The sequence below is a fragment of the Panicum virgatum genome, chromosome 4K, assembly GCF_016808335.1.
Source record: "Panicum virgatum strain AP13 chromosome 4K, P.virgatum_v5, whole genome shotgun sequence".
Lineage (NCBI taxonomy): Eukaryota > Viridiplantae > Streptophyta > Magnoliopsida > Poales > Poaceae > Panicum > Panicum virgatum.
In genome coordinates this window covers 43,059,729-43,087,537 of record NC_053139.1, presented here as the reverse complement: position 1 = coordinate 43,087,537, position 27,809 = coordinate 43,059,729, and the positions used below count along the sequence as shown (strand labels likewise).

The 27,809-nt window shown below is 43.8% G+C and overlaps 4 protein-coding genes across 5 annotated transcripts; all 4 read left to right on the top strand.

Annotated features, from left to right (window-relative positions):
- The first annotated feature begins 4,479 nt into the window (after nt 1-4,479).
- On the top strand, nt 4,480-9,858 carry LOC120704180 (protein REVEILLE 6-like). The gene is made up of 9 exons (XM_039988486.1): nt 4,480-4,890; nt 6,098-6,155; nt 6,329-6,452; nt 6,536-6,694; nt 6,776-6,880; nt 7,685-7,794; nt 8,393-8,452; nt 9,223-9,323; nt 9,407-9,858. Exons 1-9 carry the CDS (start codon nt 4,604-4,606, stop codon nt 9,420-9,422), a joined length of 1,020 nt encoding a protein of 339 aa, XP_039844420.1. The 5' UTR covers nt 4,480-4,603; the 3' UTR covers nt 9,423-9,858.
- Nucleotides 9,859-10,465: 607 nt separating this feature from the next.
- On the top strand, nt 10,466-15,641 carry LOC120704179 (conserved oligomeric Golgi complex subunit 7-like). The gene is made up of 10 exons (XM_039988485.1): nt 10,466-10,952; nt 11,795-11,884; nt 11,996-12,115; nt 12,192-12,293; nt 12,375-12,625; nt 12,789-12,934; nt 13,085-13,283; nt 13,432-14,086; nt 14,618-14,950; nt 15,186-15,641. The coding sequence occupies exons 1-10, from the start codon at nt 10,665-10,667 to the stop codon at nt 15,462-15,464; spliced, it is 2,463 nt and encodes an 820-aa protein (XP_039844419.1). The 5' UTR covers nt 10,466-10,664; the 3' UTR covers nt 15,465-15,641.
- Nucleotides 15,642-17,007: 1,366 nt separating this feature from the next.
- Nucleotides 17,008-20,647, top strand: LOC120704177 (probable CDP-diacylglycerol--inositol 3-phosphatidyltransferase 2). The gene is made up of 11 exons (XM_039988484.1): nt 17,008-17,215; nt 17,682-17,818; nt 18,125-18,209; nt 18,311-18,360; nt 18,607-18,646; nt 18,722-18,766; nt 18,849-18,914; nt 19,156-19,270; nt 19,494-19,550; nt 19,639-19,737; nt 20,059-20,647. The coding sequence occupies exons 2-11, from the start codon at nt 17,782-17,784 to the stop codon at nt 20,110-20,112; spliced, it is 648 nt and encodes a 215-aa protein (XP_039844418.1). The 5' UTR covers nt 17,008-17,215; nt 17,682-17,781; the 3' UTR covers nt 20,113-20,647.
- Nucleotides 20,648-21,305: 658 nt separating this feature from the next.
- LOC120704176 (ATP-dependent zinc metalloprotease FTSH 2, chloroplastic) lies at nt 21,306-25,711 on the top strand. Of its 2 annotated transcripts, XM_039988482.1 has the most exons (5): nt 21,306-21,636; nt 22,227-23,369; nt 23,921-24,234; nt 24,708-24,948; nt 25,184-25,711. In XM_039988482.1, exons 2-5 carry the CDS (start codon nt 22,236-22,238, stop codon nt 25,526-25,528), a joined length of 2,034 nt encoding a protein of 677 aa, XP_039844416.1. In that variant the 5' UTR covers nt 21,306-21,636; nt 22,227-22,235; the 3' UTR covers nt 25,529-25,711. The 2 variants fall into 2 exon arrangements, with proteins under 2 accessions (XP_039844416.1, XP_039844417.1); XM_039988483.1 differs by lacking the exon at nt 21,306-21,636 and having other exon boundaries at nt 22,207-23,369.
- The last annotated feature ends 2,098 nt before the right edge of the window (nt 25,712-27,809 follow it).

The window sequence follows — 27,809 nt, the reverse complement described above, 5'->3', positions numbered from 1 at the left end:
CTATGTTTCCTAGCTTCCAAACATGTCTCAAGTTTGCTGCCTTGCTGGTATGGATAGGGATAGTGGACCGATCTGCAACGACATACATTGTCGAGGGCTAGAGCAGAGTGGGCACCAGCCGAAAAAGATGCTTTTGCGCGGCCCAATCCGATTTTCCTGTGGGTCGACCACCAAACCAGGGCAGCAATAAGATAGCGAGCGAAATGACCGGCCGGTGTGCCTCCGTGCCTGCTTCCAGGAACCAACAAGCACGAGGCATGCAAAAAAAACACTCGAAGCATCTGCATTTTCCCGGTGCTTATCCCCGGATCTCACCGCGCGATCGACCATTTTCACCTGCCTGCCTGCAGCCTGCGTGGAGAGCTTTTGTCCTGCTCACTGTCACTGCTCAGCAGCAGCACGCCGTTAGTTTATCCTTTGGGCAGCGGAATGGCCGCCTGTTTCCTCTTTTGGAAGTTGCAACGCCTGATTCCAGATCGTTAAGGGGGAAAAACTGTAACTTTTTTTGGTTAACATTCCCCCCTTCTTTCTGCTACAGAAGAGAGGGCGGAAAAAGGCGTTTTCGGCCCGGAGCTCAATCCTCCGGCTTCCCCCTCCTCTCCGACGGCCTCGTCGGCGTCGGAGAGGGTGGAGAAGCCAGATCCATCTGCGTGCTGTAAATATTTAGGTCTAGTTTATCTTTTCTAGGTCTAAATAATTTCTTCATGGGCGAGTTCATCCATGGAGAAGGTCTCTTCCCTATCGATGACGGCGGTCGCTGTTTCGTCGATATGGTGAAGCTTTTGGTCCTCCGTTGCGGCGTTGGCGGGTGTTCCTTCAAATCCGGCTGCCAATTCGTGAGGTTAGTAACCCTACCGTTTTGTGGAGGGGAGGGAACTCTTGTCATCCCTGGTGGTGACTTCTTTGTCTGGGTCGGCGATGTGGTCGGCGACGGCGGCCGCTTCTTTCGACTGTCGGTTGTGTGGCCGGCGGGGGCGGATTCCTGTGCTCCTACTGTTCTTCATGCGTTGATGGCTGATGCTCTTTCAACGAAATCGATTCGCGCCGGGAGGTCTGGGCGATGGCTCTTGCAGCAGATCCATGCTTGGAAGTCGCACATGAAGATGGGAGGTGGCTCTTGCTCGGCGCTGGCAGGTTCTGTTGGTGGCCAGAATCGAAGACGACGGGACGCCTCTGGAAGAAGAGTGGGTTGCGTTGTAATTTCTGTTCTTTTCAGAGTGCGTTCTGTAAAGAACCAGGGATATACTGTGCTAATGTTTTAATGAATTTTCCCCTTCGCAAAAAAAAACTGTAACTTTTGCATCAGACATTCAGGCACCAGCCCTCCCTATCAAGGTAATCATCGACCTGAAGGCTGGAGCGATCAACTTCATCGGCTCTTAATTGGCAGAGTGTTGTCCCTACCTTCCGGGCATGTCCAGACTCCAGCAACGGCGAGCATGGGATGGGATCCTTTTTGCTCGCCGAAAAGCCAACACCAGCGGAAAAGGTTTCGTGATTTTTGCAGCGCAGGCGTTGGTGAGAATGAGATCGATGGGTGCGATAGAACAGTGTCTGTGATGGTAACAGTCGGTGCCCAACTGGGCGGCGGAGGCAAGCGACTTTTGCCGGCAGGTGAAGGAAGGCCTCTTGCCCTCTGCCTTCGCGGCAGCGTGCACTGCGTGTGTTATCGAGTACGGAGTAGCTAAGCGGTCAACGTCGTGGCAGGTTAAAATGGAGCAGTATCTTTTGCAGAAGAACAATGATACGAAGATCCGGGTGTTACAGTTAATACATACTACATGACTACACTCTATGCTCATCATACAGTTGTAGCACGGAAGCGAAAGAATGGAAAGCCACCGCCTGGATGTTTCTGAAAGAAAGCAAACAGAACCTGAAGAATGAGATACAGTAGTAACGAGGTGATGTAGGATGTTCATTCGTCCTGTGCCGAACCGAGCGTGTATATTCAGAATTGCAGGATTCACAAAAGATGACACTTGTTTTTGCTGCCTGATCTAGGTTAATAACTAAGGATGGACGCCACTAGATCATATTAATGGGTCAGCTAGTTCGTTTTCGCACCAATTAGGGCAAGTACAACCCAAGACACTAATAATAATTTTTTCTATACTTCCATGTCAGATAGACACTTGACATAAAAAAACTATATTCTTAATGGATGGTTTCTTCAAAATAAATTGCACAATCATGTATATTCTCTTTTTCTTCCCCTTATTCTCTTATTTTTTCTTAATTTTCGTGTAGACATGATTTCTTGCATTAGAAACGGTTTCATCATCCTTTTCCTTCTCTAATAATTATTTTTTTTGTCACCTCAACTTTTTACATACATTGCAACATATTAATGCCATGGAAACCAATTGAATTGGATGGTTGAGACTGCCAAATTTTTTATTTTTAATACAAAATTATACATTAATTATGGAATAATACACTAATCTTATGAAATACCAAAACTAAGTCCCTTTCGTCTCTCCAGAAGACAAAATCTAAATTTTGTCTACCCAAAGAATGAAAATACAGTCTAATGCGGCAAATGAAATATAGTATCTTTGTCCAATCGTTGGACCAAATCTAATTTCGTCGGACCAGCGGACAAAAAAGACAATTTTTGTGGGACCTCCACGGTGAAAACTAGATTAGAGCATTATTCCATAATTAAAGTATTATTTTGTATTAAAAATAGAAAAACATTCTGAGACTGCCCTTATCCCCAGATTAGTTCATCTAATAACTTATAGATGCAACCCACTAAGTGTCATAATTATATTTCTCTCAATCCTCATGCTACCACATCATCAACCTACTAAGTGTCATGCCGCCACGTCATCAACCCACTGAGTGTTATAATTTCTATTTCTCTTAATCATGTTGTACATATATTTGCATTATGCTGCGGTTCATCAAAAGTATAACCAAAGAAGAAGCCCAACAACCAATTTTTTTATTTATCAGTTAAAAATATAACTCAATGTAACATACAAGTGTTAAAATTGCCTCTCTTTATTTCCTTTTATTATTACGTCATGAACGTTATTTTCATCTATCCATTAAATATTAGTCTATCTAATATTAATAAATAAGTAAATTCACATTTGTTCAAAAAAAATGCAAAATAATTCGTCTCCTATGGTGTTTCTGTCTTCTAATATTGATGCATCTCACTAGAAAACAATAATTTATAATTCCCTCAAATCTCATTGAGCCACCAACTATGAAAGAAGTTTGCTTTCATCTACTTTCTGACTTTGTCTCTTCATTTATTTCATATTTGTAATTTGATGATCCAAGCTGCCGTTTTCTTAAGTCTCTCTGTCTACCAAAGCCGCCGCCACCCCTTCCACTTCTGATCTGTACAGCCTCAACACTTTATATATTTTGCCGGGTCGAAGCCATCGCAATGTTGCACACACTTTCAACTTTATTTCTAACTTCAACATTTTTATGCAGAAGTTCCGCCGCAACGCGTGGGTATTCAACTAGTTTTAATGGGTTTCCGACCCAACATATGAACAAAGGTTTCGTCCTTTCGGGTTTGTACCGTGTACTTGGCGAAGGAAAATTTGGAAGCTCACCAAGACGATTTGTACCGCAGCAGTTTTGCACTGAGCTCCGTGGTCCGACCGAGGAAAAATTTCTCGGCGAGAATTTTTCGAGAAAACCGAAAATCCTGTTTCTCGGCGAGGTCCGGTTTTTTTCCTTATCGCCCGAAATTTTCGGCCCTTTTGAATATCCGCCCAAATCAAATTGGTGCAGCCAAATATCAGGCCACCCCGCTACCTCCTAACACTAAATCTTATTCATATTCCATTCCCCATCTCTCTCGGTCCCTCCACGACTTCATAGGAAGCCATGGCGATAGCGGTGGCCATATTAAACAGACTGTTTGTTGTGGCAAGAAAGTCATATTTATATGCATTGTTGTATCTTGTTTATACTATTAGATTGTTTGAAAACAATCTAGGTTACTTCCTGCATAAATTGAGAATTTTTTTCTAAATTTCATCCGAAATCAAAATGGCAAATCCGATAATTTTCTGAGAAATCCGATAAACACGTTTCTCGCTTACCTCCGATTTTTTTTCCTTAAAACCCTGGGTCCGACACATGCTACTTTGAGGAAGATCGCGTACCTAGGTCAACCGGCGCCACCCACATGCGTCGACCCCGTCCGTCCGTCCACGGCAGCACCTAGCGCACCGGCGGGAACGCGCTGGGCGTGCCGCGTGCCGCGTGCGGCGAGGCCCCGTCGCGCCGTCGATCCGGCACGGGAACCCAGACCAACTAACCCGGGGCGCCGACCACCGGGCCCACCCGGCAGCCTCCCCGCGCTACCCGACGCTCCCCCCCGGCGGGCCCCGGACGTCGGCATCAGGGCCCTCTCGCTTGTGGCCAGCGGCGCGCGCGGGCGAACCGCCCCGAAGCGTGACGAAACATCCACATGACCAATATATTTGTTTACCACCCACAACTCCAGCCATCTCGCGAGCCTCACACATCCAACTCAACTCGCACCCCGAGAGAGAAGAGAGGGGGAAAAACGAGCCCAGGCAGCAAAACCCTAGCCCGCTCCCCGACGCCGCGCCACCGCCGGCTGATGGTTTCGATGAGCACGACGCCCAAGCCGCTCGACTCCGCCGCCGCCGCCGTCGCGGGCGGGGGCGGGGATGATGGGGGCGGGGGCGGGGGCGGGGGCGGGGGCGGGAAGCAGCCGCAGCGGATGCGGGGGGCGGCCGTGATGGCGCCGCCGCCGATGGCGGTGCCGGCCCCGGCGCCCGCGGCGGGGGAGGAGGTGCGCAAGGTCAGGAAGCCCTACACCATCAGCAAGTCGCGGGAGAGCTGGACGGAGCCGGAGCACGACAAGTTCCTCGAGGCCCTTCAGCTGTGAGTGCCCCCCTTGTCTCTGATTGAGCTGAGTGAGAAATTGGTGCCGGTCCCCGTAGGATTAGCGGCGATTCCTTGCTTGTTGCTTCTTATCCTTGTCTCCCCCCTCGGCGTGGCGGCCGTTGTGGGGTTTGGATTCGTCGTTTCGGGGCTACTCCTGCGAAATGTTAAGTGTGGGTAGTTCAGTAGGCGTTTTTAAGTAGACGCAATTGATTTACACATAGGTTTTTCCTGTGGGATCGAATTCAAGGACGAGGCTTTCATTGAATCTATTAGATATCACAGTTGTGGTTCGGGCACATTTGAGCCCGTATTTCCATTTCCATTTCCATGAAGTCTTTGAATATTATTTTCTGTCCTGTGTTTTTTTTGGCACCTTTTGGGGTTCGCTTAGGTGTGGTGGTGGTGGTGTGTTTAGTTGGATAGGCGTGATTGTTTTTATGTTTTCAAACTGATTGAGATGATGCTGTTCCAAGGCTGTGTTCAGGTATAACAATGGGACGGTGGGATGTGGTCCGATTCCTTTTTTTGTTGTTGGAATTTTGTGACTTTAGCCTGGATAGTTGTTTAGTCTGTTTAACTAATGGTGTGTGAAGTTTACTTGTTATTGTTGATCTCTGTGGCACTGGAGTTAAGTTCATTTGTTTGCTTGGTAGCTGCTGAGAATACCACTTCTATAGACTCTACTAGTTATAGCACTGGAGACAAGTATTTTGTGCCTGGGCAAATATTTGTTTAGCACTGGAGACAAGCATTTTATGCCCGGGCAAATGTTTCTGCTAGTTATATTTGTGAGAAACAGAGAATGTTCAGTATGTTATGGCCTTTTTGTCCTAGTAATCTTACTACTGAACTACAAGGTAGGATGGAGGATTTTTGGATCCTTAGTCAAGGTTAGGAGGGAGAATTTTTGGATCCTTAGTCAAGGTTAGGAGGGAGAATGCATTTTTGTTTCCGAGATTGTAAAATTCTTGAGTAAGGTTTTCTGTTTTCTTTGTCCTCTAGGAATGCCAGGTAAGATTAGTCAAAGAAATCAAACATGACGAATATATTTGGGTACTATAGCTTTTTCCTGAGATTGTTTATAACTTGTGGATTATAAAAAATGCTACTTGAATTAATATTATTTGGGAATGCTTTGTGTGAGAACTACGATGATCTGACCTATGTTTATCAAATTTAATTCGTTCTTTTCTTTGCTATATAGTTTCGATCGTGATTGGAAAAAGATTGAAGCATATGTGGGCTCAAAGACTGTTATACAGGTACCGTCCATATCCTCTTTAATAAGTCCTCTACAGTTACAGAGTTCTATAGATGCGTGTTGATCTTAGTCATTCAATAATTAGCTAATATAAGCAATGCACGCATTAGAATGTGCTCAGTCTTTCACAGATAATGAAGTGCTCATTCTGCATACAAAATGTTCTTTTCATAGATTAGGAGCCATGCACAGAAGTACTTCTTAAAAGTTCAGAAGAATGGTACAGGCGAGCATCTTCCTCCACCCCGGCCAAAACGAAAGGCAGCTCATCCATATCCACAGAAGGCATCTAAAACTGGTTTGTTTAGTTCAATGACCCAGCTCATTAGCATGACCTTTCTAGTTGACAAGTGATGACCATACTTTCTTTATCTCATGCAGTTTCTCAAGCTGTTTTGTCTCAACAACTCCCTCAGAGGGAGCAAAGCTCAGTTATGTCTATGGATACATCTACTGCTGTTAGAAATGCAAATGCAAATTCAGCAATGGCTTCCTGGGACAATACTCCTGTTCAACCTCTCAGTGCAAGTCATGTGCATGGTCAGTTGTTTGTTGCAACCAACATGAAAAGATTAATAACTTGTGGAGCAAATTATAACTTCTCACATATTGGTGGTCCAGGTACCGTTGCAACAAATAACTGCTCTAGTAGCATAGAGAGCCCATCTGGAACATGGCCAACTTCTGAAGCAGTTGAACAAGAAAATGTGGTCCCACCACTCCGTGGTGAGCACTCCCTTCTGCATCATACACACTGCGAATCTACCTTGGCTATGGTTTTGTTAATGACCTAGTGCATGTCGTGCTAGATAGCATGCTGGATTATTTGGGTTTATATTCTGATCCTTTATGGTCAGCAAGTTTATTCTTTTGGGTGAGACTATGACGTTAAAGAGAAAAACATGTTTTCTTAAAGGAGAAATTCCTGGGGATCTGAGCTTCCATTGTTTGTATTTGTATACTAAAGCAGCTGAGAGCACAGCCCTCACAAGCATATGTTTGTCTTGTGTCATCTCATGAGCAACTCAAGAAACATTTTCAATCTAATAACCTCATTCTTCTCAGAGGGCTAGGCAGCTTGACCTTGTGGTAGTCATACATGCCAAACATAAAAATCACCCCCTCCGATCTAAAATACTTAATGTCTAGGATTTCTACTGGTAAAACCTTTTTAGCTTTTGACCATCAATGTATGAAAAAAAAGTTGGTTGACTGTACAAAAATGCAAGATAGATGTTGCTAGATTCATCATAACATAATAATTATCTTTATTTGAAATGCAATATTTAATATTGCTTGTCAAAGTGTCTCCTTATATCCATGTAGATGTTGTAAATATCATAATGTTTTGAATCAGGAGGATTGATCTCTTGATATCTTCTAGTGGGGACCTGTATTTGGTTCCAAGAAGTACTATGAAATCTGATTTTCTTATGTCTTTGTGTCTTTAAAGTAGATATGTTACTGTGAACAAAATATATATTTTCACTGCGAATATATCCTTATGCGTCTACCCTGTAACACATACAGCCATGCCAGATTTTGCTCGAGTATACAGCTTCCTGGGAAGCATATTTGATCCAGATACCAATGGGCATTTGCAGAGGTTAAAAGCGATGGATCCAATTGATGTTGAAACGGTACGTCTTCTATAAACTCTACTTGATGGATCCGTTTCTTCACTACCTCAGAAATAATCAGTTTTGTTATCCTGAAAACTATAACAAACTCCAATCCTTTTTAATTCCAGAGGTTAAAACATCATTTCTTGCTAACATTTTTCATCTCCTGTTGTTTTTACAAGAAATTCATATATTACTCCCTTTGATAAAATATAATTGGCTTTTGGACACGTGGAGCCTCCAATATGCACCATTGACTACTATTTTTGTACTAAAATATATTTGTAAAATAAAGTATGATATATTAGGAAAGTATTTTCAGGACAAATCTACTCATGCGATATTTCATGTTTTTAAACTAGATACTTTAGAAATCACTGATAGTAAAAAATAAATCTAAAGTTTGACCATATATTGTCCAAAACGTGAAGTATTTCTGACCCTAGGGAATATGCTTTTAAATTTTGAATTGCTCTACATGCACTCTTCTTTTTCTCCCATTCATATTTGAGAATTCATGAAGCTTTGATTGTCCTTAGGGTTATTAATCATTTGCCAATGCCAATATGTTTTGTGATTTTAACAATGAACTTTGGTTTTCAATTGATATATGCAGGTACTACTGCTTATGAGAAATCTATCAACAAACCTTACTAGTCCCGACTTTGAAGAACATGTAAGTTATTTTGTTTGTTCTTCCTCTGATCTACCCACATTTCTCTCAAAACTTTTGCAGCTTCTGGTCGTGTAAGCATATTATGATTTATGAACCACATCCCAATTTTGTAGGTTCACCATAATTCTTGCCACTACAAATACAATGATGAATGCAGTGTTTCAAAAATCAGTTTCATAGCTTGCCTTGACAGTGAATACACCATTATGCTGTCTGCCCAGCGTGTAGGACTTGTTAAAACTTAGCTGGTGATAATATCAATCGTGTTCCAGCAATTGTTATCACCATTATACCCTGGAACTCCTTGAAATTCCATCATTCACTTCATGACAATTATATCTGACACTACATGGGCTTTTCAGATAGTGCGCTTCTAGACTTAAATAATAAAATATGATAACCTGTATCTTTTCAAGCACAGATACAAATACGTTGTTGGATAGTTTCATAACTATCAGTGCGATATAAACTGTAATTGAAAGTTTATTTCCTTGAGCAGTGGCTTCAGCTTAAAATATTATCTCTTGTCTGGCATGAGCTGAAAGCTTTCCAGTGATGAGTTATTCATTCTGTGGGGTTGTGATCATACTAGCATCTATGGAACTTTTTTTTTCTGTAGTAAATTCAAAACATTTTTATTGTGGTTCCTGTATGTAGTTTTGAATGCATATGCGGATAAGGGGCATGTCTTCTGGTTTGACTTTGTACGTTATTATTTAATTTGTTCTGCTCTTTTCTGAAATCCTGATTGATTCTCTCCCCTATTGCAGCGGAAGTTGCTATCATCATATAGTTATGGCAGCGATGACTACATTAAATCTGAAGGCATGGAAAATCTTGGATCTCCTCAGAGTTGCCATCTCCCATTCATGTAAACTGTCACTCTCCCTGTTCATGTGTGCTTATTAAACCTGATGTGCTGCCATCTTGACTAGCCCAATTTACAATTGCCAGGGTAACAAGTGAATGAGAGAACACTGCCCATTTGCGGTCGAAGCTTCAGTTGTTTCCAAGAGGCGTTCTTGTGTGCTCTCTGTGCTGGAGTTGTGGACGGCTGATCTGGCAGTTTATGAATGCTAGAGACGGATTATGGTAGTGACATCTGTATATCTTCCAATAATATGGTCTAACCCTAGGATAGTTTTGCTCTTTATGTTCATGTAGATAGCCAGTTTTGTGCGCTCATGCAATTTTTTTCCTGGGTGGGGCCTAGATCGATATGCTTTTTGTTTTACACACCTGTGTGTGCATGTATGTAAATATGTGTGACCATGTAATGTTTGAGGTACTACTGGGGAGTCTTTGATCAAGACAAACATAACATATACCGAATAATCATGGTTGGTACGGTGATCACCCTCGTCGACTATATAATGAAAGATTTTCAATTGTGGACCTGTGTAAAACTGTCCTAAGTCTTGGGAAAGCGCGTGAATGGCAACATTGATATCTTTATATTTCTCCAGAAATGGTACTAATTGGTTAATTTATATTTGTTGAGAAATGTTGGCTTTATATTTGTTGAGAAACTGTTCTTGCAAGTCTTGAGAAAGCGCACCAACTGCAACATTGATATCTTTATATTTGTTTAGAAATGGTACTGATTGGTTAATTCCGTGCGTGGTCTTCTTTCCTAGTTGTTTCTTGGTTGTGAAGTTATAAACAGTCGCACGTTGTTACTAGCATCCAATTTTAAATTCTTCTGCGTGTCTTGTGGACACAAAAATCATCTTTAGACTTCAGTGTTACTTCTTGGCAGAGGAAGGAAGCAGCAACCTCCAAAGAAGTTATAAACAGTGCTACGTTTTACCAGGCGCCCAGTTCAGGCGAGTTCTCCGTGCTGTGAGGTCGTACTCGCGCAGGATGCCTTGCCGGCTTGCCGCGGCGACTCCGATGGAATGGGCTGAATTCAACGGGGGCCTCTGTAGTTGTGTTCGACTGCTGGGCCTTTATTCAGTAGCTCTTCAGGCAGTTAAGTTGTCAGCCCACTTAAAGTGGCCCATTTGCTGGCCCATACCCCTTCATTGCTTCTTCTTCCTCCCCCCGACGCCGCTTCTTCATCCTCCTCCTGAATCCTGAACGCCAGCGGCTGGATCCAGTTGTTGAGCTCGAAGAGGGAGGTGGGGGTTCTCGCTGCCGTGGGAGGTAGGGCGTCGCCCTGTTACTTATTGCTGGGTCCGCCACGGCCGCGCGGTCCCGGCGTGCGTAGGAAATGGTGGTGGTGGACGCGTCGGAGTTCGGGGCGGAGGGGTTCGACCCGAAGCAGTGGATCAACGCGGCGCTGGACGCGCGGCACCCGTCGGAGCCGCTCGACCGCTTCCTCGCCGACGCAGAGGAGCGCCTGCGCGCCGCGGCGGAAGACGCCGCGGCCGCGCTCGAGCGTGACAGCGGCGACGCCCTCCGCCGCGTCCCGCTAGCCTGCCGCGACGCGCTCCGCCTCCGCGACGACGCCGTCGCCCTGCGCGCGCACCTCGCCTCCGTACTCCAATCCCTCAACCTGGTACGCGCCCCCGTCCCTCCGGCTCGCTCCTTATTGGACCTGGATCTCATTGGCATTCCCGTGCGAGTATAACGCGAAATCGAGACGGATTACCTGGAGATTTGGAATTGCTTACCGGCTTAGTTGCTTTGCAATAGTTCAGCTGGATCTGGATCTCACATTCCTTGCAGTCATGCCACTTTTTTTTTTATCTAGTCTTGTCACGTACATGACCTGCATACAATTATAAACGTACAAGTGGTGCCAAGTTCACAACTGAGGCATTAGTTTGATCACTTTGGTTTCAGGGTTTATTGTCTCATTTTGCTACTAGCTAAAAATTGGTCTCAAGATGTGCCAGGATTTTTGAAACCAAGCTATATTCTGACACAGTTCCATTACATGTGTGATAAGATTAGTATGGGGGTGTAGCCATTTTATGTACTTGCGGCATCAAGGTAATACAAAAGTTAACATTCAAAGCAATTCAGACATTTAGAGCTGATGTCCATAAAACTTTCCATATTTTTTCTCTGAAAAGAAGACAATGAGCCCTGAAGTTCCCATAATGTTTACATACTTCAGATGATAAGGTCCTGTAGAACGTGGCGCAAAATCCTAAAAATATTTCTCGCCCTTCAGTTGTGTGAGCACAGTAGACCAAACTAATCTCAGATGATATAGTCCTGTAGAACGTGATGCCCTTCAATTGTGTGAGCACAGTAGACCAAACTAATCTCTCAGGTGATCCCAGCCTCTCCCTCTGCCCCAGCTCGCTCCATCTTGTTACACTGTATTCAGTCCCAGCTACAATTTGCCAAGGTGGCAGCTAACAAAGTATTCATTGTTATATTTCCAACCAGGCTGAGGGCTCATCTGCTGAGTCAATAGCTGCACTAGCGCAAATTGATACTGTGAAACAACGCATGGAAGCAGCATATACGACATTGCAGGTAATGTCTATGTAGAGTTATAGAATGTGATACCTTACTGGATTATTGTTTTACAAACATGTTCAATTCTTGTTTATTATTTATATAACGGACTGTTTGATGGAATGACAGGATGCAGCTGGGTTAGCTCAGTTGAGCCAGAGTGTTGAGGATGTGTTTTCTAGTGGTAATCTTCCAAAGGCTGCAGAAACCCTGGCAACGATGAGACATTGCTTGTCAGCAGTTGGAGAGGTGTTTTATCCTCTGTAAAAAATCACAAACTGCATACACAACCTGTTCCTTTTTCTTATTAAAAAGTTTCTTTCAGGTTGCGGAGTTCGCAAATGTGAGAAAACAGCTTGAAGTATTGGAAGAAAGGTTAGATGAAATGGTGCAGCCTCGCTTAGTGGATGCACTTTCTAATCGCAAGGTATCTTTCCTCACAATACAGTAGTTTATATTTGTTACATGAAGTATCTCTATTTTACTCAAAACCTTTGTTTTCTTAAAGGTTGATGCGGTGCAAGATCTTCGTGGTATACTGATACGTATCGAAAGGTTCAAGTCACTGGAGGCGCAGTACACTAAAATCCATGTTAAACCTCTAAAGAAACTTTGGGAAGATTTTGACCTAAAGCAAAGAGCCAGCAGGGTAGACATGGAGAAGCTTGGTGGTGAAAGCATTAATGGTCTCTCATTCTCAAGCTGGCTGCCTAATTTCTATGATGAGACACTGCTTTACCTTGAACAAGAATGGAAGTGGTATGCTCATTGTGATCCTCTCCCCTTTGCTCTTAGTTAACATTCTAGTTCTAAAATGGTTATGCAGAAGTCAGTTTTTGGAAGCAGTCTTTAAGTAATATATTTGGCATAAGCCCCATCAGAACTGCAATGTAACCTGTGGATGCTACACTAATGCTCACAGGTGCTTGACTGCTTTCCCTGAAGAATACAAATCTCTAGTACCAAAAGTACTTGTTGAGACCATGAGTGAGTTGAATTCAAGCTTTGTTTCTCGTGTCAACATAGCAACTGGGGATGTTGTTCCTGAAACTAGATCTGTTTCCAAAGGTAATGCATAAACTGCTCACTAATTTCATAGTTCTATACCATGATGGTATCACCCATATTTTTCTGCTTTGACAGGATATTAGTTTTTTCTTGCATAATCATGCTTGTTTTTTCTTCACAATGAATTACATTTTCCTTCTCTGTACTCAGGTATACTGGATGTTCTATCAGGTGACTTACCAAAAAGCACCAAGTTGCAGAATAAGCATCTTCAAGCACTAATTGAACTGCATAATATGACTGGCACTTTTGCTAGGAACATTCAGCACTTATTTTCAGAATCAGATCTTGCAGTTGTGCTGAATACTCTGAAAGCTGTTTATTCTCCATATGAAACCTTTAAAGCGAGGTAAATACTTAAGCAGATTTGGCCAATGCAAACAACAACAGCATCATGTTGCATCTTGTTACCAGCTGCATTTATGACATTTCTTTGACACAACTGATTTTATGTATTAGTGCTAAGCGCTTAGTGCTGCATGCTATTTTTCATGTAGGTATGGGCAGATGGAGCGTGCTATACTTTCTGCTGAGATGGCAAGTATTGACATCCGTGGGGCTGTCCCTCGTGGTGTTGGTGCACAGGGTATAGAGCTGAGCGAAACTGTCCGCAGAATGGAGGAATCCATCCCGCAAATGATAGTACTTCTTGAAGCAGCTGTGGAGAGATGCATTAGTCTTACTGGTGGTTCAGAGGCAGATGAACTGGTAATTGCTCTTGATGATACCATGCTTCAATACATATCTAATCTACAAGAAGCATTGAAATCCCTGAGGATAGTCTGTGGGCTGGAGAGTGACGCCTTGAAGAAAGATTCAGGTTTAGAGAAAAGGGAAGCACAACGATTGATAGATGTTTCTGAAGAGGAAGAATGGTCTATTGTCCAAGGTGCTTTGCAGATTCTTACAGTTGCTGATTGCCTGACTAGCAGAACCTCAGTATTTGAAGCTTCTTTAAGAGCCACACTTGCCAGGATTGGAACAAACTTTTCTCTTTCTGGCTTTGGTTCCAGCCTGGATAAATCACCCGTAGCAATTGCTGATGAGAATGCAGACTTGCCTCTTGGAGGGCGGGCTGCACTTGATATTGCAGCTATTCGCCTAAGTGATCTACCAGAAAAGTCTAAGAAGCTCTTAACTGTGCTAGAGCAGGTAAGTGTTATTGTTCTGAATTTCCGCATTTATAGTTATAACACAGGAGTCATCACTTGTGTTTCTTGACTGTAGCTGTACATCTGAATATTTATTGAACTTGCATAGTGATGCATGATCTGCAATCATCACCTGGTAGAACTTGATAGATGAATCTTACTCATGTTTCCATAACACTAACACCAAATCCTGAGCTATCTTATCTTTGGTGTCTAAGGTCCAGATTGCATCGTTTCTTATTTCTCCAAGTCATCTTGACAGATTAGTTGTGTTGGATGAAAATTATGCATTCTAGACAAATGACAGATTCAGTTGTTTTTCTATATAAGGAGTACATTTTAGGATTCATCTAGAATATCTGCTTTCAGAGGAAATTGAGTTCTAATCATTTTAACTTGCCTTTTCTGCTCGGTATTGCTAGTTATTTAACCTCGTGTCATAGGTTAGGGCCTACTGGTGCCCTGCAGATTTTCCACCCAAGTTTATTTGCCCTGATGTTCTACTACTAATGATTTATTTATTTTTCTACAGTCAAAAGATCCAAGGTTCCATGCTCTTCCTCTCACATCACAGAGAGTTGCGGCCTTCTCAGACACAGTAAATGAACTTGTCTATGATGTGCTCATATCTAAAGTTCGGCAACGTCTCAGTGAGGTTGCTCGCCTCCCAATCTGGTCATCGGTGGAGGAGCAGGGTGGTCTTCCTCTTCCAAGCTTCAGCGCCTACCCGCAAGCTTATGTGACCAGTGTTGGAGAGTATCTCCTCACTTTACCACAGCAGTTGGAGCCACTCGCAGAAGGTATCTCAGGAAACGAAGCTGGCAATGACGAAGCCCAGTTCTTTGCCACTGAGTGGATTTTTAAGGTAATATATGGGAAATCTTTCTACTTATGTACCTGTGAAACACAAAAATCTACTATCCTTCAGTGCATATCTGGACATTATAAAGGAAGAGTAAATTATCTTTGACTATACTGATCACAATTGAATAGAAGTTTACTTCATGTCTTCCCACATTTCATTGTAATTCATAACACAATTTCTGTATTGGTGTTTGAACGATCCAGTTTTGATTCTCATATCTGCTTCTATGTATCAGGTTGCTGAGGGTGCCACTGCTTTGTTCATGGAGCAGCTGCGTGGAATCCACTACATCACCGATCGAGGCGCGCAGCAGCTCGCCGCGGACATTGAGTACCTGAACAACGTCCTCTCTGCGCTCTCGATGCCGATCCCTCCGTTCCTGTCCACCTTCCACGCCTGCGTCTCGACCCCGAGGGACCAGGTCCGTGGTCTGATCAAATCAGACGGCGGAAGCCAGCTCGACCTCCCTACTGCCCATTTGGTGTGCAAGATCCGGCGGATCTCACTAGATTAGTGAAGCGAAATTATCGTAGGCCATTCTGCATTCCGCAAAGTTTTATCTCACTTCTATCCTTTTGTTTTTGACCTTCTGTTGTGACAATGACTTTTGACTTGTATACGTTGTAACTGTACTGCTTGCATATAGTGAAAATAATCATATATAGAAGAATTCAGCGCAAAGTTGAAAAAAGAAAGAAATAAAGAAAGAGGAGCTGCGTTTATACGTAGGAAAAGGACACGGAAATGCACATCTCATGAGATTAGCACGTACTAGGAAGATGATGCATGCTTGTCATGAGCAATGGAAAGTCAGGATACAATGTTAGCTCGGCGGGTATCGACTTCGCTGGTCGTCGTCGCTGCGTATGGAGTTGAGGGGTGTTCTATTAAGAAAAAAGAGTTGGGCGGCGTGGCGTCATTGTAGCGTCGGCACTTTTGAATCTTTCGAACCATTAGCTTTAGGACCTTCATCAAAAATCAAATTACCTCAAAAGTTAGCTTAAACAAACATCTAATTTTTTTTTTCATTTTTTAGCTTCAAACATCTCAAAAGCTCGTAATCTGAAATTTTGAGAAGCTTAAACAAACATGACCTAAGGTACCACCATGAATCCCTTTATGGACCTACGTGCAGTTTCTCAAGTAGGCTCGCAGTGGAGCAAACGAATTAGACTATGAAAGCTGTCTTTGGCCTGGTTTAGATGCAAAAATCAAAATTCCAAAACTATCACATCAAATGTGTGCGGCACATGCCTGAAGTATTAAATTTAGACAAAATAAAAAACTAATGACATAGTTTGCTTGTAAATTACGAGATGAATCTAATGTGTCTAATTAGACCATTATTAGACAATAAATTACTACAGTAACTACAGTAACATGTGCTAATGATGGATTAATTAGTCTTAATAAATTCATCTCATAGTTTACAGACGAGTTCTGTAATTAGTTTTGTGATTAGTTTATATTTAATACTTCAAATGTGAAAAAAATTCTTTCAAAAACTTTACACAAAGCAACTAAACAAGGCCTTAGCCTCGTGTCCTCGGGTAGAGTTATATTTTCCTTTAAATTTTTATATAAGCTTCTGCAGCCATTTGAAAGTTCATATGAAAAAAAGGCTAAGCTTATGTTCTTTAGAGGGTGTTTGTTCCTCTAGAAGAGCTTATTTTAAGCCCGTCATATCAAATATTTGGATATTAATTAGAAGTGTTAAACATAAATTAATAACAAAACAAATTTTGTAACAAATAGTTTTTTCGTAACACGAATCTATTAAGTCTAATTAGTTCAAAATTAGCCCATGAGATGCAGTAAATATGTGCTAATTATGAATTAGTTAGACTTTAGATTCATCTTGTGAATAAATCCTAGACTTATGCAATTAGTTTTATAATTAGTTTATGTTTAGTATTTTTAATCAGCATCGAAAAATTTGAAGTGATGGAATTTAAAATAAATCCCAGGAAACCAATCGCACCTTATTGTTTTGCCTATTTTTTTCCTCCCGTGCTTTGCCTTCGGGCTTCGGTTTTCTCCGCTCCACTCTCTCGCCCTTTCTTTCCTAGCCGCGAGCCGGCGACGACAGGGCGCACCTTTGCCAGGTCATCTTTCCTAGCCTCAGGGCGGGGCTCATCTCCTCCCTTGTTTCTTAAACCATTTCCCTTCTCTCGGAATCTCTCCTCCCTTGCGCTTCCTTCCCTGGCGACGACGACTGGGCGAGCGGCGGCGCCCAGCCCTTTGCCGGCGAGGAGCATCCACCAGGTATGCCTGCCCCTTCTCTTTCATTCTGCTGTGCGAGACGGAGCACCCCAAACCCTAACAAAACTATTCGTATTCGGATCTGAATCCAGTTACAATATATTACCTACTAACTTCGATTTCGTTTGCAAAAATGTACACCTATGTCCTATGCTGGGTCCGCCCCTGCTTAAATATGCCCTTTAGAGTTATAGCAAAGAAGCAAATGCTTTAATTATGCGCAGTTCAAACTTTACTCGCCATAGTATTTCGATCGCTTTGCCTATCCAAATTCAAGTTTTATAATAATCTTCTTCAGAACCAATATACTATGTTTCCTCAGATTAGTGACCTGGGGCCACCATACTCACCTGTACTTCTATTTGCAAATATTGAATCATTATTTTATTGCATATGAGGTACTATTGGTTTCTTGTAAGAAATATATATTATTTGGATCAATATGTGTAATGGTATACTTATCTTACAGGAACCCCAATAAGTTTACTGCTTCCATCAAGTGAGGACCTGCCTGTCTCCGAGAACTTAATTGCTCCTGATCTTCCGTGGCACAAGCATCATCCGAAAAAATGCCATCAGTTTATCTTTACATCCCTAATATTATTGGTATTTTTCTGTTCCCAAACCCATCTTTTAATGATTTGTATTCTTTTCCTCTTATTTATATCCCAAAGTAATTGGATAATAACATTAATGACTTGTGCAACTGGAAACATTGCCTATTTTCTGTCATTGATTTCGTACTTCATTCTTGTTCTAGTATCTATATCAGAAGCACCATCTGTATCGTAGTTTTGTTCCACTTTGTTGCCCTTGAATAGCGACACAAAAGAAACCAGAGATTTAGTAGTGTATATACTTCAACCAACAAGGCAATATGTGACTTAAAATTCAGGAATTGTCATTGTGCAGGGTATTTCAGGATCATCATAAATTTCAAAGCTTTTGCTATTTGCTATTCCAACAAGGCCCTCTTTGCTATCCTTTACTTCATCAGGTGAGTCTCTTGATTTAATTGCAGACCACTTGTGTAAGTTGTGTTCAATATGCTTTGCAAATGATTTATGTATGGTTCTGACATCCTTGCAAACATGTCAGTTTTGTCCTTGATGGCGTGGATGGTTGGTTTGCTCGGAAGTTTAATCAAGGTAACAGTTCAAATTCCCCTTGTTTTCAAATCATGTAGCTTGTCCATGTGTAAAGAAGGTTAATTTCTGACTTCTTTGCTACGATGAAATCTCATTGCACGGTATGCTTAAGAACTTTCAAATGGTTATTATGCTGAAACAGTGGTCTCAGCTAAAATCTCCTTATTCCTGTTATTTTTCCTGGTGTATAAGCTATCTGGTAAGTTATGAAATTATCTGATCAGTATATCTCATTGTATGAATCAGCATCAACATTTGGAGCTGTGTTGGACATGGTTACAGATAGGTACTCCTTGAATAAATCTTTGAACTCTGGATATGGAGTGTGAATAGTTTCACAGCTCACTTTGCTCTTCTTCAGGGTTAGCACTGCTTGCTTGTTGGCCCTTCTCTCCCAATTTTACAGGTATTGAAAGCAGAACTGCTTGTATCGATTTGTCTTGAACATCAATACCGGTTAAACATTCTAATTGCTAATATTTTTGTAGGCCTGGCTTAGTCTTCTTGATACTGCTTGGGTTGGATATCACAAGCCACTGGTTTCAAATGTACAGGTCAGTTTTCCCTACCATTTTGTTCAGTTCTTGCAAGTTCCCAGTTTGTCTTTCCAGTCAGCACCTAATCCTGTTCTTAAGGTAATCGAGGGAACATAATAAATTTGACTACCAATTGCATCTTCAATAATTGTCCAATGCTTTTATGATGCATGTGTTATGTGCTGCTCATTTGTTCAAGAGTTTCTTATGTCCAACTTTGTTAGTTGCTAACTATGTAATGACATATTTTCTGTACTAGTTCTTTCTTGTCAGGTAAGACTAGCCACAAGGATGTAAAGCACACAGGCAATTGGCTTCTGAAATTATATTACGGGCACAGGCCGTTCATGGCCTTCTGTTGTGTTTCTTGCGAGGTATGTGATTGTTCATACATTGCACTATCTGCAAGGTCTATGATCTTGCTGTGAAGTTTCAATTCATGCAAATGTTGAAAACTTGACAGTTGAATGTTGTGTTGTGGAATGTGGACTGAGCAATATCTCTACAGTCAGCACATCCAGCAAGCTTTTACTCAGCTAACAAAATAATCTTAGTATGTTTCACCCTCTAACCTATTTCTTTCGCCTAATTTTACAGGTTTTGTATATTATCCTCTTTCTCTTTGCTGATGAGAAGTCGACAAGCTTGCTTAGTGTAAGATGGCATCATTTCTATATTTTCCCTTTTCAGTTGACATCTGAACTGTATAGCATATGACATTTCTGTATCAACATTTTAACAGGTATGCAGAGGTATCCTGAATCAAAGCCCCCTCATTGTCTTGGTGTTTGTTTCCACTCTAATTGGCTGGGCAGTGAAACAACTTACCAATATCATTCAGGTACTCACACTTGAACTTTCCAGCAATCCCTTTCTATTTGCACATTTGCATTAGCTGGAAAAACTGTTGCATTACAAGACAAGAGATGTAGATAGATAAAAGGTGAAAAAAGGGGTACTGACGATTCAGTATTTGTACCTATGGTGCAGTCAGGTGTTCCATGACTAATCTTTGCCATACTGTCACATTTCACCATTCCAAATTTTAGGTCTATATGGTGCTAGAACGGTCGCATATTTTAACTGGTTATAAAGTGCGATTGGTTAGTGAATTCAATAAGAAGCTCAAAATTCTGACATCCATGAATTTTCCTGTGTACAGATGAAAACTGCTGCAGACGCATGTGTCATGTATGATCTGAAGCGCAGCAAGTAAAGCATGAAGGCACCGGTTTTGTTCAGTTTGTATTGATATTATCCAAGGAAAATTCCCGTGAGGCTTGTACACCATGATTCATACATACAGTGGCTACTTCTTGTGTGCCTTGACATCTTTCTGACTATGCTTATCTGTTGGGAAGAGACGGCAACTTGCTGTGGGAAGAACATAAAGAAAACAGAGGAGACAAACGATTTACGGAGAAAGTATAGGCTGTTAAGTTGTTTGTCAGTGTTTGTTCACTATATAGTTGGATGCAGAGCATGACCTTTTGTTAGCTGGAGTGGCCTTTTGAGTCGATCTGAACGATGTTTACAAGCTGCATTTTTCAGAGTCCAAGAATATATGAAGTTTTTGAATTGCAAAATTTATTCTTCCCTGAGAGGGTTAAATAGTTGCCTTTAGCGTGCACTATCAAATAGGCATCTGACTTTTTTGTTATCTTACCTTGTATTCCTTACAATTATCTGATTTTTCTGGTTATCTTGCCTTGTGTGCCTTACAATTATCTATCGGATAATTTGTTTTTTTATGTGATCTTGAATCTTAAGTTCATTCTAAAGGTAAAACATCTATCGGAAGTCATATGACTGAATATGACTGGGATTGCGAATACAAGTTTTGTGGTAGCGTTGTTGATTCGAAGAAGTAGAACTCCATTTGTACTGTGCAGCGACTAGAGAGGCTGAGGGTGATAATAATACTGCGTTATTCGTGCAAACATTCACCTATTGCGCCTTAAAAAAAAATCCATCTACTGTGGGCGGTGAAAACAGCTCGCGGCCGACATGAAGAATTTTACCCCGATTGTTTAAAACTAACCGATACATGCGGCCATACATCGAGTGGCAGTGCTGAACCACTGATGGTTGCAGTGCGAAATCGTGAATTCCACTGGGCGGCCGTGCAAGGAAATGGACGGCGGGGTTACGAACAGCTAATGCTACTTGCAGCCACTGGCGTTTCCGGCTGGTTCCAAGCAAGCAGTCCAAGTACTTCCAACGTAATAACGTGAGTTTTCTTATCAGAAAAAAAACATGATTTGAGTTCAGTTTTTTTTTGAATAATTTGAGTTCAGTTCAGTTGCCACGACACCTGAATGACGCCCCAAAAAAGCCGAGATTTTTCACTTGGACCAGGAAGAGTTCCTGATATTTCTTCACTCACCTCCAGGAGCTAGGAGCCAGCACCTGGGCGGCTGGGCTTCTTGGCTCCTGCAAGTCTCCCTGCAGCTCCGTCTATGTGGGCTCATCTCTTTCTTATCGACCGACGCTGTGGCCGCCGAGCCGCCCACGTCGCCCCTCTCCCCAACCCCACCCCCCGACCTCTCTCCTTCGGCGAGATAATCCCCACGCAACCGCGCACCGGGAGCCTGAACAAGCGGAGGGGGAGCTCGAAAAATCTGCGCCCCCTACGCCTCGCCAGTGTGCTCGCCTACTTATACACTCCGCCCGCTCCCTCCGTCCCCTAGTTCCTCGGCTTCCCCCTCCTCCAGGCTCCGGCTCCGGTCCACACGCACAGGTGCGCGCGCGCCTTCGATTCCGTGTGCGTTTTGGTGATTGATTCTAGCGCCGGGTTGGAGTTCTCAAGCTGCTTTTATCTTGCTTGATTTTTGGGGGTGGGAACGTGCTCTGGAGCATCTTTTTTGGCTAGAGGGAGAAGTAGGAGTGGCGGTGTGTCGTGCTAAACTAGGATCCACCAGTAGGAAAAAGCTTGTTCTGTTGAGTTAGCTTGCCGATTTTCAAGGAGAAGGCGTGACGGGTTACCGTATATGGATGATCATACTTTAGTAGGCTGATGATTGTACCTGCTTCTTCTCTTAATACAAAGACACGCAGCTCTCCTGCGTGTTCGAGAAAAAAAGATTGTACCTGCTTGCAGACTTGCAGTTGAGCAAGGGACAGAATGGTTGGGGCACTTGTAGTTCATTTAATTACTAGTAGCTCTTGAATAGAAACTCTTCTTCTGAATCATATTACGTGTTTACTTGTTCTTAAAAATTGTACCCGTGATTGACAGATTGAATTGGAACCCCCCCCCCCCCCCCTCTTGTTTTACTTTGCAGCAGCTGTTATTTTCTCTTGTTGACGTGGTGTCCGTCCATTTTTCAGTGAGCAAAGATGGTGCCGCCATCTATGAGCCTTGCTTCAAAGGCGGTGCTTCCCTTCTCAGTACTTACTTCAAGCGGCGTTACGCAAAGGCCGGTGTCAGTGACTGCTTCCTTGGAGAACAAGACGAGTGATGGCAGAAGGAAGTTCCTTAAACTTGCGCTTGGGAACCTTGGAGTTGGGCTGCCCACCCTGTTGGGTGCTAAGAAAGCTCTTGCTGATGAGCAGGGTGTCTCTTCCTCAAGGATGTCTTACTCGAGGTTCCTTGAGTATCTTGACAAGGACAGAGTGAAGAAGGTTGATTTGTTTGAGAATGGAACAATTGCTATCGTGGAGGCCATCTCTCCTGAGCTCGGCAATCGTGTGCAGAGAGTCCGTGTGCAGCTTCCAGGTCTAAGCCAGGAGCTTCTTCAGAAGTTGAGGGAAAAGAACATTGACTTCGCCGCACACAGCAACCAGGAGGACTCTGGTTCCCTTCTGTTCAACCTTATCGGAAATTTGGCATTCCCCCTTATCCTCATTGGTGGTCTATTTTTGCTGTCAAGAAGGGCACAAGGTGGCCTTGGTGGACCCAATGGTCCTGGCTTTCCCCTTGGTTTTGGTCAATCTAGGGCCAAGTTTCAGATGGAACCCAACACTGGTGTTACATTTGATGATGTTGCTGGCGTTGATGAAGCAAAGCAAGACTTCATGGAAGTGGTCGAGTTCTTGAAGAAGCCTGAAAGATTCACTGCTGTTGGTGCTCGCATTCCTAAAGGTGTTCTTCTTGTTGGTCCACCTGGAACTGGTAAAACTTTGCTTGCCAAGGCAATTGCTGGAGAGGCGGGTGTGCCATTTTTCTCAATTTCGGGCTCTGAGTTTGTGGAGATGTTTGTTGGTGTTGGTGCTTCTCGAGTCCGTGATCTTTTCAAGAAGGCAAAGGAGAATGCTCCTTGCATAGTGTTTGTTGATGAAATTGATGCTGTTGGTAGGCAAAGAGGTACAGGTATTGGTGGTGGAAATGATGAAAGGGAGCAGACTCTTAACCAACTGTTGACTGAGATGGATGGTTTTGAGGGAAACACTGGAATTATTGTTATTGCTGCCACTAACCGAGCTGACATATTGGATTCTGCTTTACTTAGGCCTGGACGCTTTGACAGACAGGTTAGTTTTTTATTTGGAATTTTGGATGTTAACATTTGTTTGCATTCTATCTGTCAATGCATTCCATTCCTAACACAGTTAACTAGTTAAGTAAGTGTTTTTTCCAGTTAAAATCATTATGTTTGATCATGATTTATTTTTCTGTCTTAGTGGAGTTGTCAACTACATGCTTTCAAAAATTAAGTCCAACCATTTTATAGCGTAAAGTTCAACACCCATATTGTTTCCTTTGTACTCCTCCATTCCAAATTATAGGTCATTTTGGCTTTTCTAGGTGCACAATTCTATTTATGCATCCAGATATACTCTATGTTTAGATTCGTAGCAAAAACTATGTATCTAGAAAAGCCTAAATGACCTATAATTTGGAATGGAGGGAGTAGATTACTAAGCTGATTGCCTCCACCTAGTTCCTCTTAGGTTTGTCTAGCTTTTTTTTATTTTTTCCTATTACTAAGCTGATCGCCTGATCTATTTAGTTCAGAGCTTGAGTCATCTTTCATTCACTACCTGAAAGCTATCTTGATGTTAATTTGAAATTTGTTGCCCAGGTGTCTGTCGATGTTCCTGATGTACGTGGAAGGACAGAGATTCTGAAAGTGCACGGTGGCAACAAGAAGTTTGATCCTGATGTTTCTCTTGATGTCATAGCAATGAGAACCCCTGGGTTCAGTGGAGCAGACTTGGCAAACCTTCTGAATGAAGCAGCCATACTGGCAGGCCGACGTGGGAGGACAGCAATTTCTTCAAAAGAGATTGATGATTCAATTGACAGAATAGTGGCTGGCATGGAAGGAACTGTGATGACAGATGGGAAGAGCAAAAGTCTTGTTGCTTACCATGAAGTTGGGCATGCGATTTGCGGGTAAGAGATGGCATTTTCTTTGAATCTTCCTCTTTGCAGATATTTTCTCCTTTGTCTTAAGTATTGGATTGTAATTGAGTTACTTTAGGTTGGTGGGTTTCCTAGATAACCTGTTTGGCATTTGAATTATTTCAATTACTCTAGGTAGTATGTGTGTTAATGTGGTTTGTAAAGCTGGCTAGCTAATTTTCTTGTCTTAAATGGTCTGGTAATTAGAAGAACAATAGGGCAGTTATTTGGTGTTGGAATAGAGTACAACTTCTACCTTTTATATTTAACTAATGGCCCGTTCCTGTGGTGTATGTACTAAGTGGCTCCTTTTTTTATTTCTGTTGTTGTCCTCTGAGAAGCATATGATATCTTTATGGTTTCAGTTTTGAGTTATTTGTGTGCCTTTTTTCTGTTATTTTTTTGGTAACATTCCATGTCAAATTTCTATGCAATCTCATTCATTTATGGAAATCTCTTTGCAGAACTTTGACACCTGGCCATGATCCCGTCCAAAAGGTTACCTTAGTTCCAAGGGGTCAAGCTCGCGGTCTTACATGGTTTATCCCGATGGATGACCCAACGCTGATCTCCAGGCAGCAACTCTTTGCCAGAATTGTTGGTGGTCTTGGTGGTAGAGCTGCCGAGGAGGTCATATTTGGAGAGCCTGAGGTGACAACGGGAGCAGCTGGTGACTTGCAGCAAATCACCGGCTTAGCCAAGCAGGTATGCTCCCTTTATATGTGGCTTTATTAATATAAACTGGAAATAGTAGCCAGAACTTTGCAATTCCTTATGAATCATTTGTGGTTTCTGACTGATATCTACGAAATGAATTCTAAAAATTCATGCCGCAACATGCCAGAGCCTGCTAAAATTGACGGAAATCTGTATACCTTTTGTCTCAAATATTGACTTAATCTTTGTCGCTGACTGTACTGAGATGATAATGTTTATTCAGATGGTCGTAACTTTCGGTATGTCAGAGATCGGCCCATGGTCTCTGATGGAGGGTGGAGCACAGAGTGGGGATGTCATAATGAGAATGATGGCAAGGAACTCCATGTCGGAGAAGCTCGCGGAGGACATTGATTCGGCTGTGAAGCGGTTGTCAGATGAGGCCTATGAGATCGCTTTGAGCCACATTAGGAACAACAGGGAAGCGATTGACAAGATCGTTGAGGTGCTCATTGAGAAGGAAACATTGACCGGAGATGAGTTCCGAGCAATTCTTTCCGAGTTTGTGGAGATCCCTGTCGAGAACAGGGTTCCCCCAGCCACACCGGCGGCAGCTCTCCCTGCCTAAATTCTTAGTTTTGTAGGGGAAATTTGTTGTTGTAAGATGTTCATATTTTGGATTCTTGGTGTACACTAACTCTACTTCACCAGCCGGATTTTTGGTACACTACATGTAACTTACTCATGGTGAATTATAGTAACTGTAATTAGCTTAAAAGGCTCCTGGCAACATTTTAAATTCTAGCTTTTAGTCGAGTGAGATCGCATGCTGACTTGCTCGCCGAACGAGACAATTCCATGGTTCGTGCTACATGAACTTGTGATAAAACTCTGCTTGAATTAAGAACTAGCTTCATTTTCTTGATGAAACAGACTCAGCATTGGATCCGCAAATTGCCACGTTTTTTAACAAATCTACCTAGCAGACTTGCAACTGCGCCACTTTCTAGGTATGATTGCTGTCAGTACCCTGTAGTAGGGATACCCACTTCTACTGCAACAAGGTAGGACTCGCATAGTTATCCACGACTATTCGAGTAGTCATCCACAACTACGCCATAAGGGGCGGAGCTGGCGGGCCCCACGGGTCAGGCTTCCACCTCACCGGACCAACGGCCCCGGACCCGCTCCCAGCTCTGGGACGGGTCCGGTGACGTCACGTGTCCCTGAGGAGGGAAAGCTCCGAGCCAACGACCGAGGGCCCGGACCCCTATGGGGTCCGGGACCTCCCCACGTCTGTCCGGACCTCCCACGCGCGTAGAGCCAGCATACCGCCGGGAGGGGGTCCGGAGGCTCCACGTGTCCCGCAGGCACGGGCGCGGGCGCGAGTCTTCCACTAGAAGGCTCGCCCACCCACCGCATTCAATGCGGGTGGTTGAGGCGTGCTCTGCCGCCGCGGCACGCGGGACAGCCTTTGTCAGGCCTCACTGTAGACCGCATTTTACCGAGGTACACAGTGCAGCCGCCTACGCCGCACCCGCGCAGAGCCCGTCTGCTGCATTAATTGGATACGACGGCACGTCACTTTTCCATCATGCCGCCTACGCTGCAAGATACACGGCCCGTTCAGCTACATGGCAGGCGACGCCGCTAGCTACGCCTGGTGCCGTTTCGACAAGACAACGCCTGGTCATGCTGGACGGGGGATTCAAGGAGCAGGCAAGGAAATCCAGGGGAGAGATCTCTTTCGCCTGCAACACCATAATGTATGAACAGTACGTTATTTTATACTGCACCGATTGGGCCCACTTGTCGGGGACCCAACGACCATGTATGCGCCCCCCTTGAGATATAAAAGAGAGGCGCTCGCTATACACAGCAGGCTCTCTCAAGCACACACAGACGCACGCTGGACTCAGCATCAAACTCTCGCAGGCTCTCTCGAGACAAAGCAATACAACACACAGTGGACGTAGGGTATTACGCTCCGGCGGCCCGAACCACTCTAAATCTGCTGTGTTCATCGTGTTCTTGAGCGAGATTGAACTAATACTAGCTAACCCCCGAGTACTCACCCTCTGGGTTTAGGCGGGTGCATTCCGCCACCCGGTTGTGGTTTGCCACACCACGACATTTGGCGTGCCAGGTAGGGGGAGTAGCTGGTTGGAGTTCATCTCTTGCTCGTCTCCATGGTTCGAGTGGACGACGTGGAGATGACAGAAGGTGTGGCGTCCTCCACGCCACACGCCTCTCGCGTTCCTGCTCCAGGGGCAACCGTGCCCGTGGAGCAGCCACCGTCGACGGTAGCGCGCGCTGCTCGCCGGCAAGAGTCAGAGCGCCCATCAAGGGCCCCCTCACAATCTGCGAGTGGTGGAGCGCTGGTGGCGGCCAGGGTGTTGTTTCGCAACCCTCCGGCTGCTGCAGCCTCGCCAGATGCCCTGAGGCAGTGGCGGGACGACGTTGACTGTCTCCTCCATCTGGCTCAGGCCTCCCCCAGTTCTGCAAGGACTGGGCAACGACCTCCGCCTGGCAATGCGGTGGTACCCTACCACTAGCGCCAGGGCGGTGCGTCGGCATTTGTGCGCTCCCCTACAGTGAGGGGTGCACGAACAGAAGATTTGCTGGCGGAGCTCAACCGTAGGCGTGCGGGTGAGGACGCCCGCATCTCCGTGGAGAGGGCGTGAGAGCGCTGTCTCAACATTAAGGGCCGCAACCTCAATGCTGACTTGGACGTGGTAGCACCCAAGCCTCCGGTGAACGCCCGGATACAGGCGGGCACCCCGGTGGCTGGGGTGGGTTGGGCTGCGCTGGCAGACCACCTCCGCGCGGTGGCATGGCCGTCCAAGTTCCGCCCGCACCTGCCGGAGAAGTACGACGGTACCACTAACCCGTCGGAGTTCCTGCAGGTG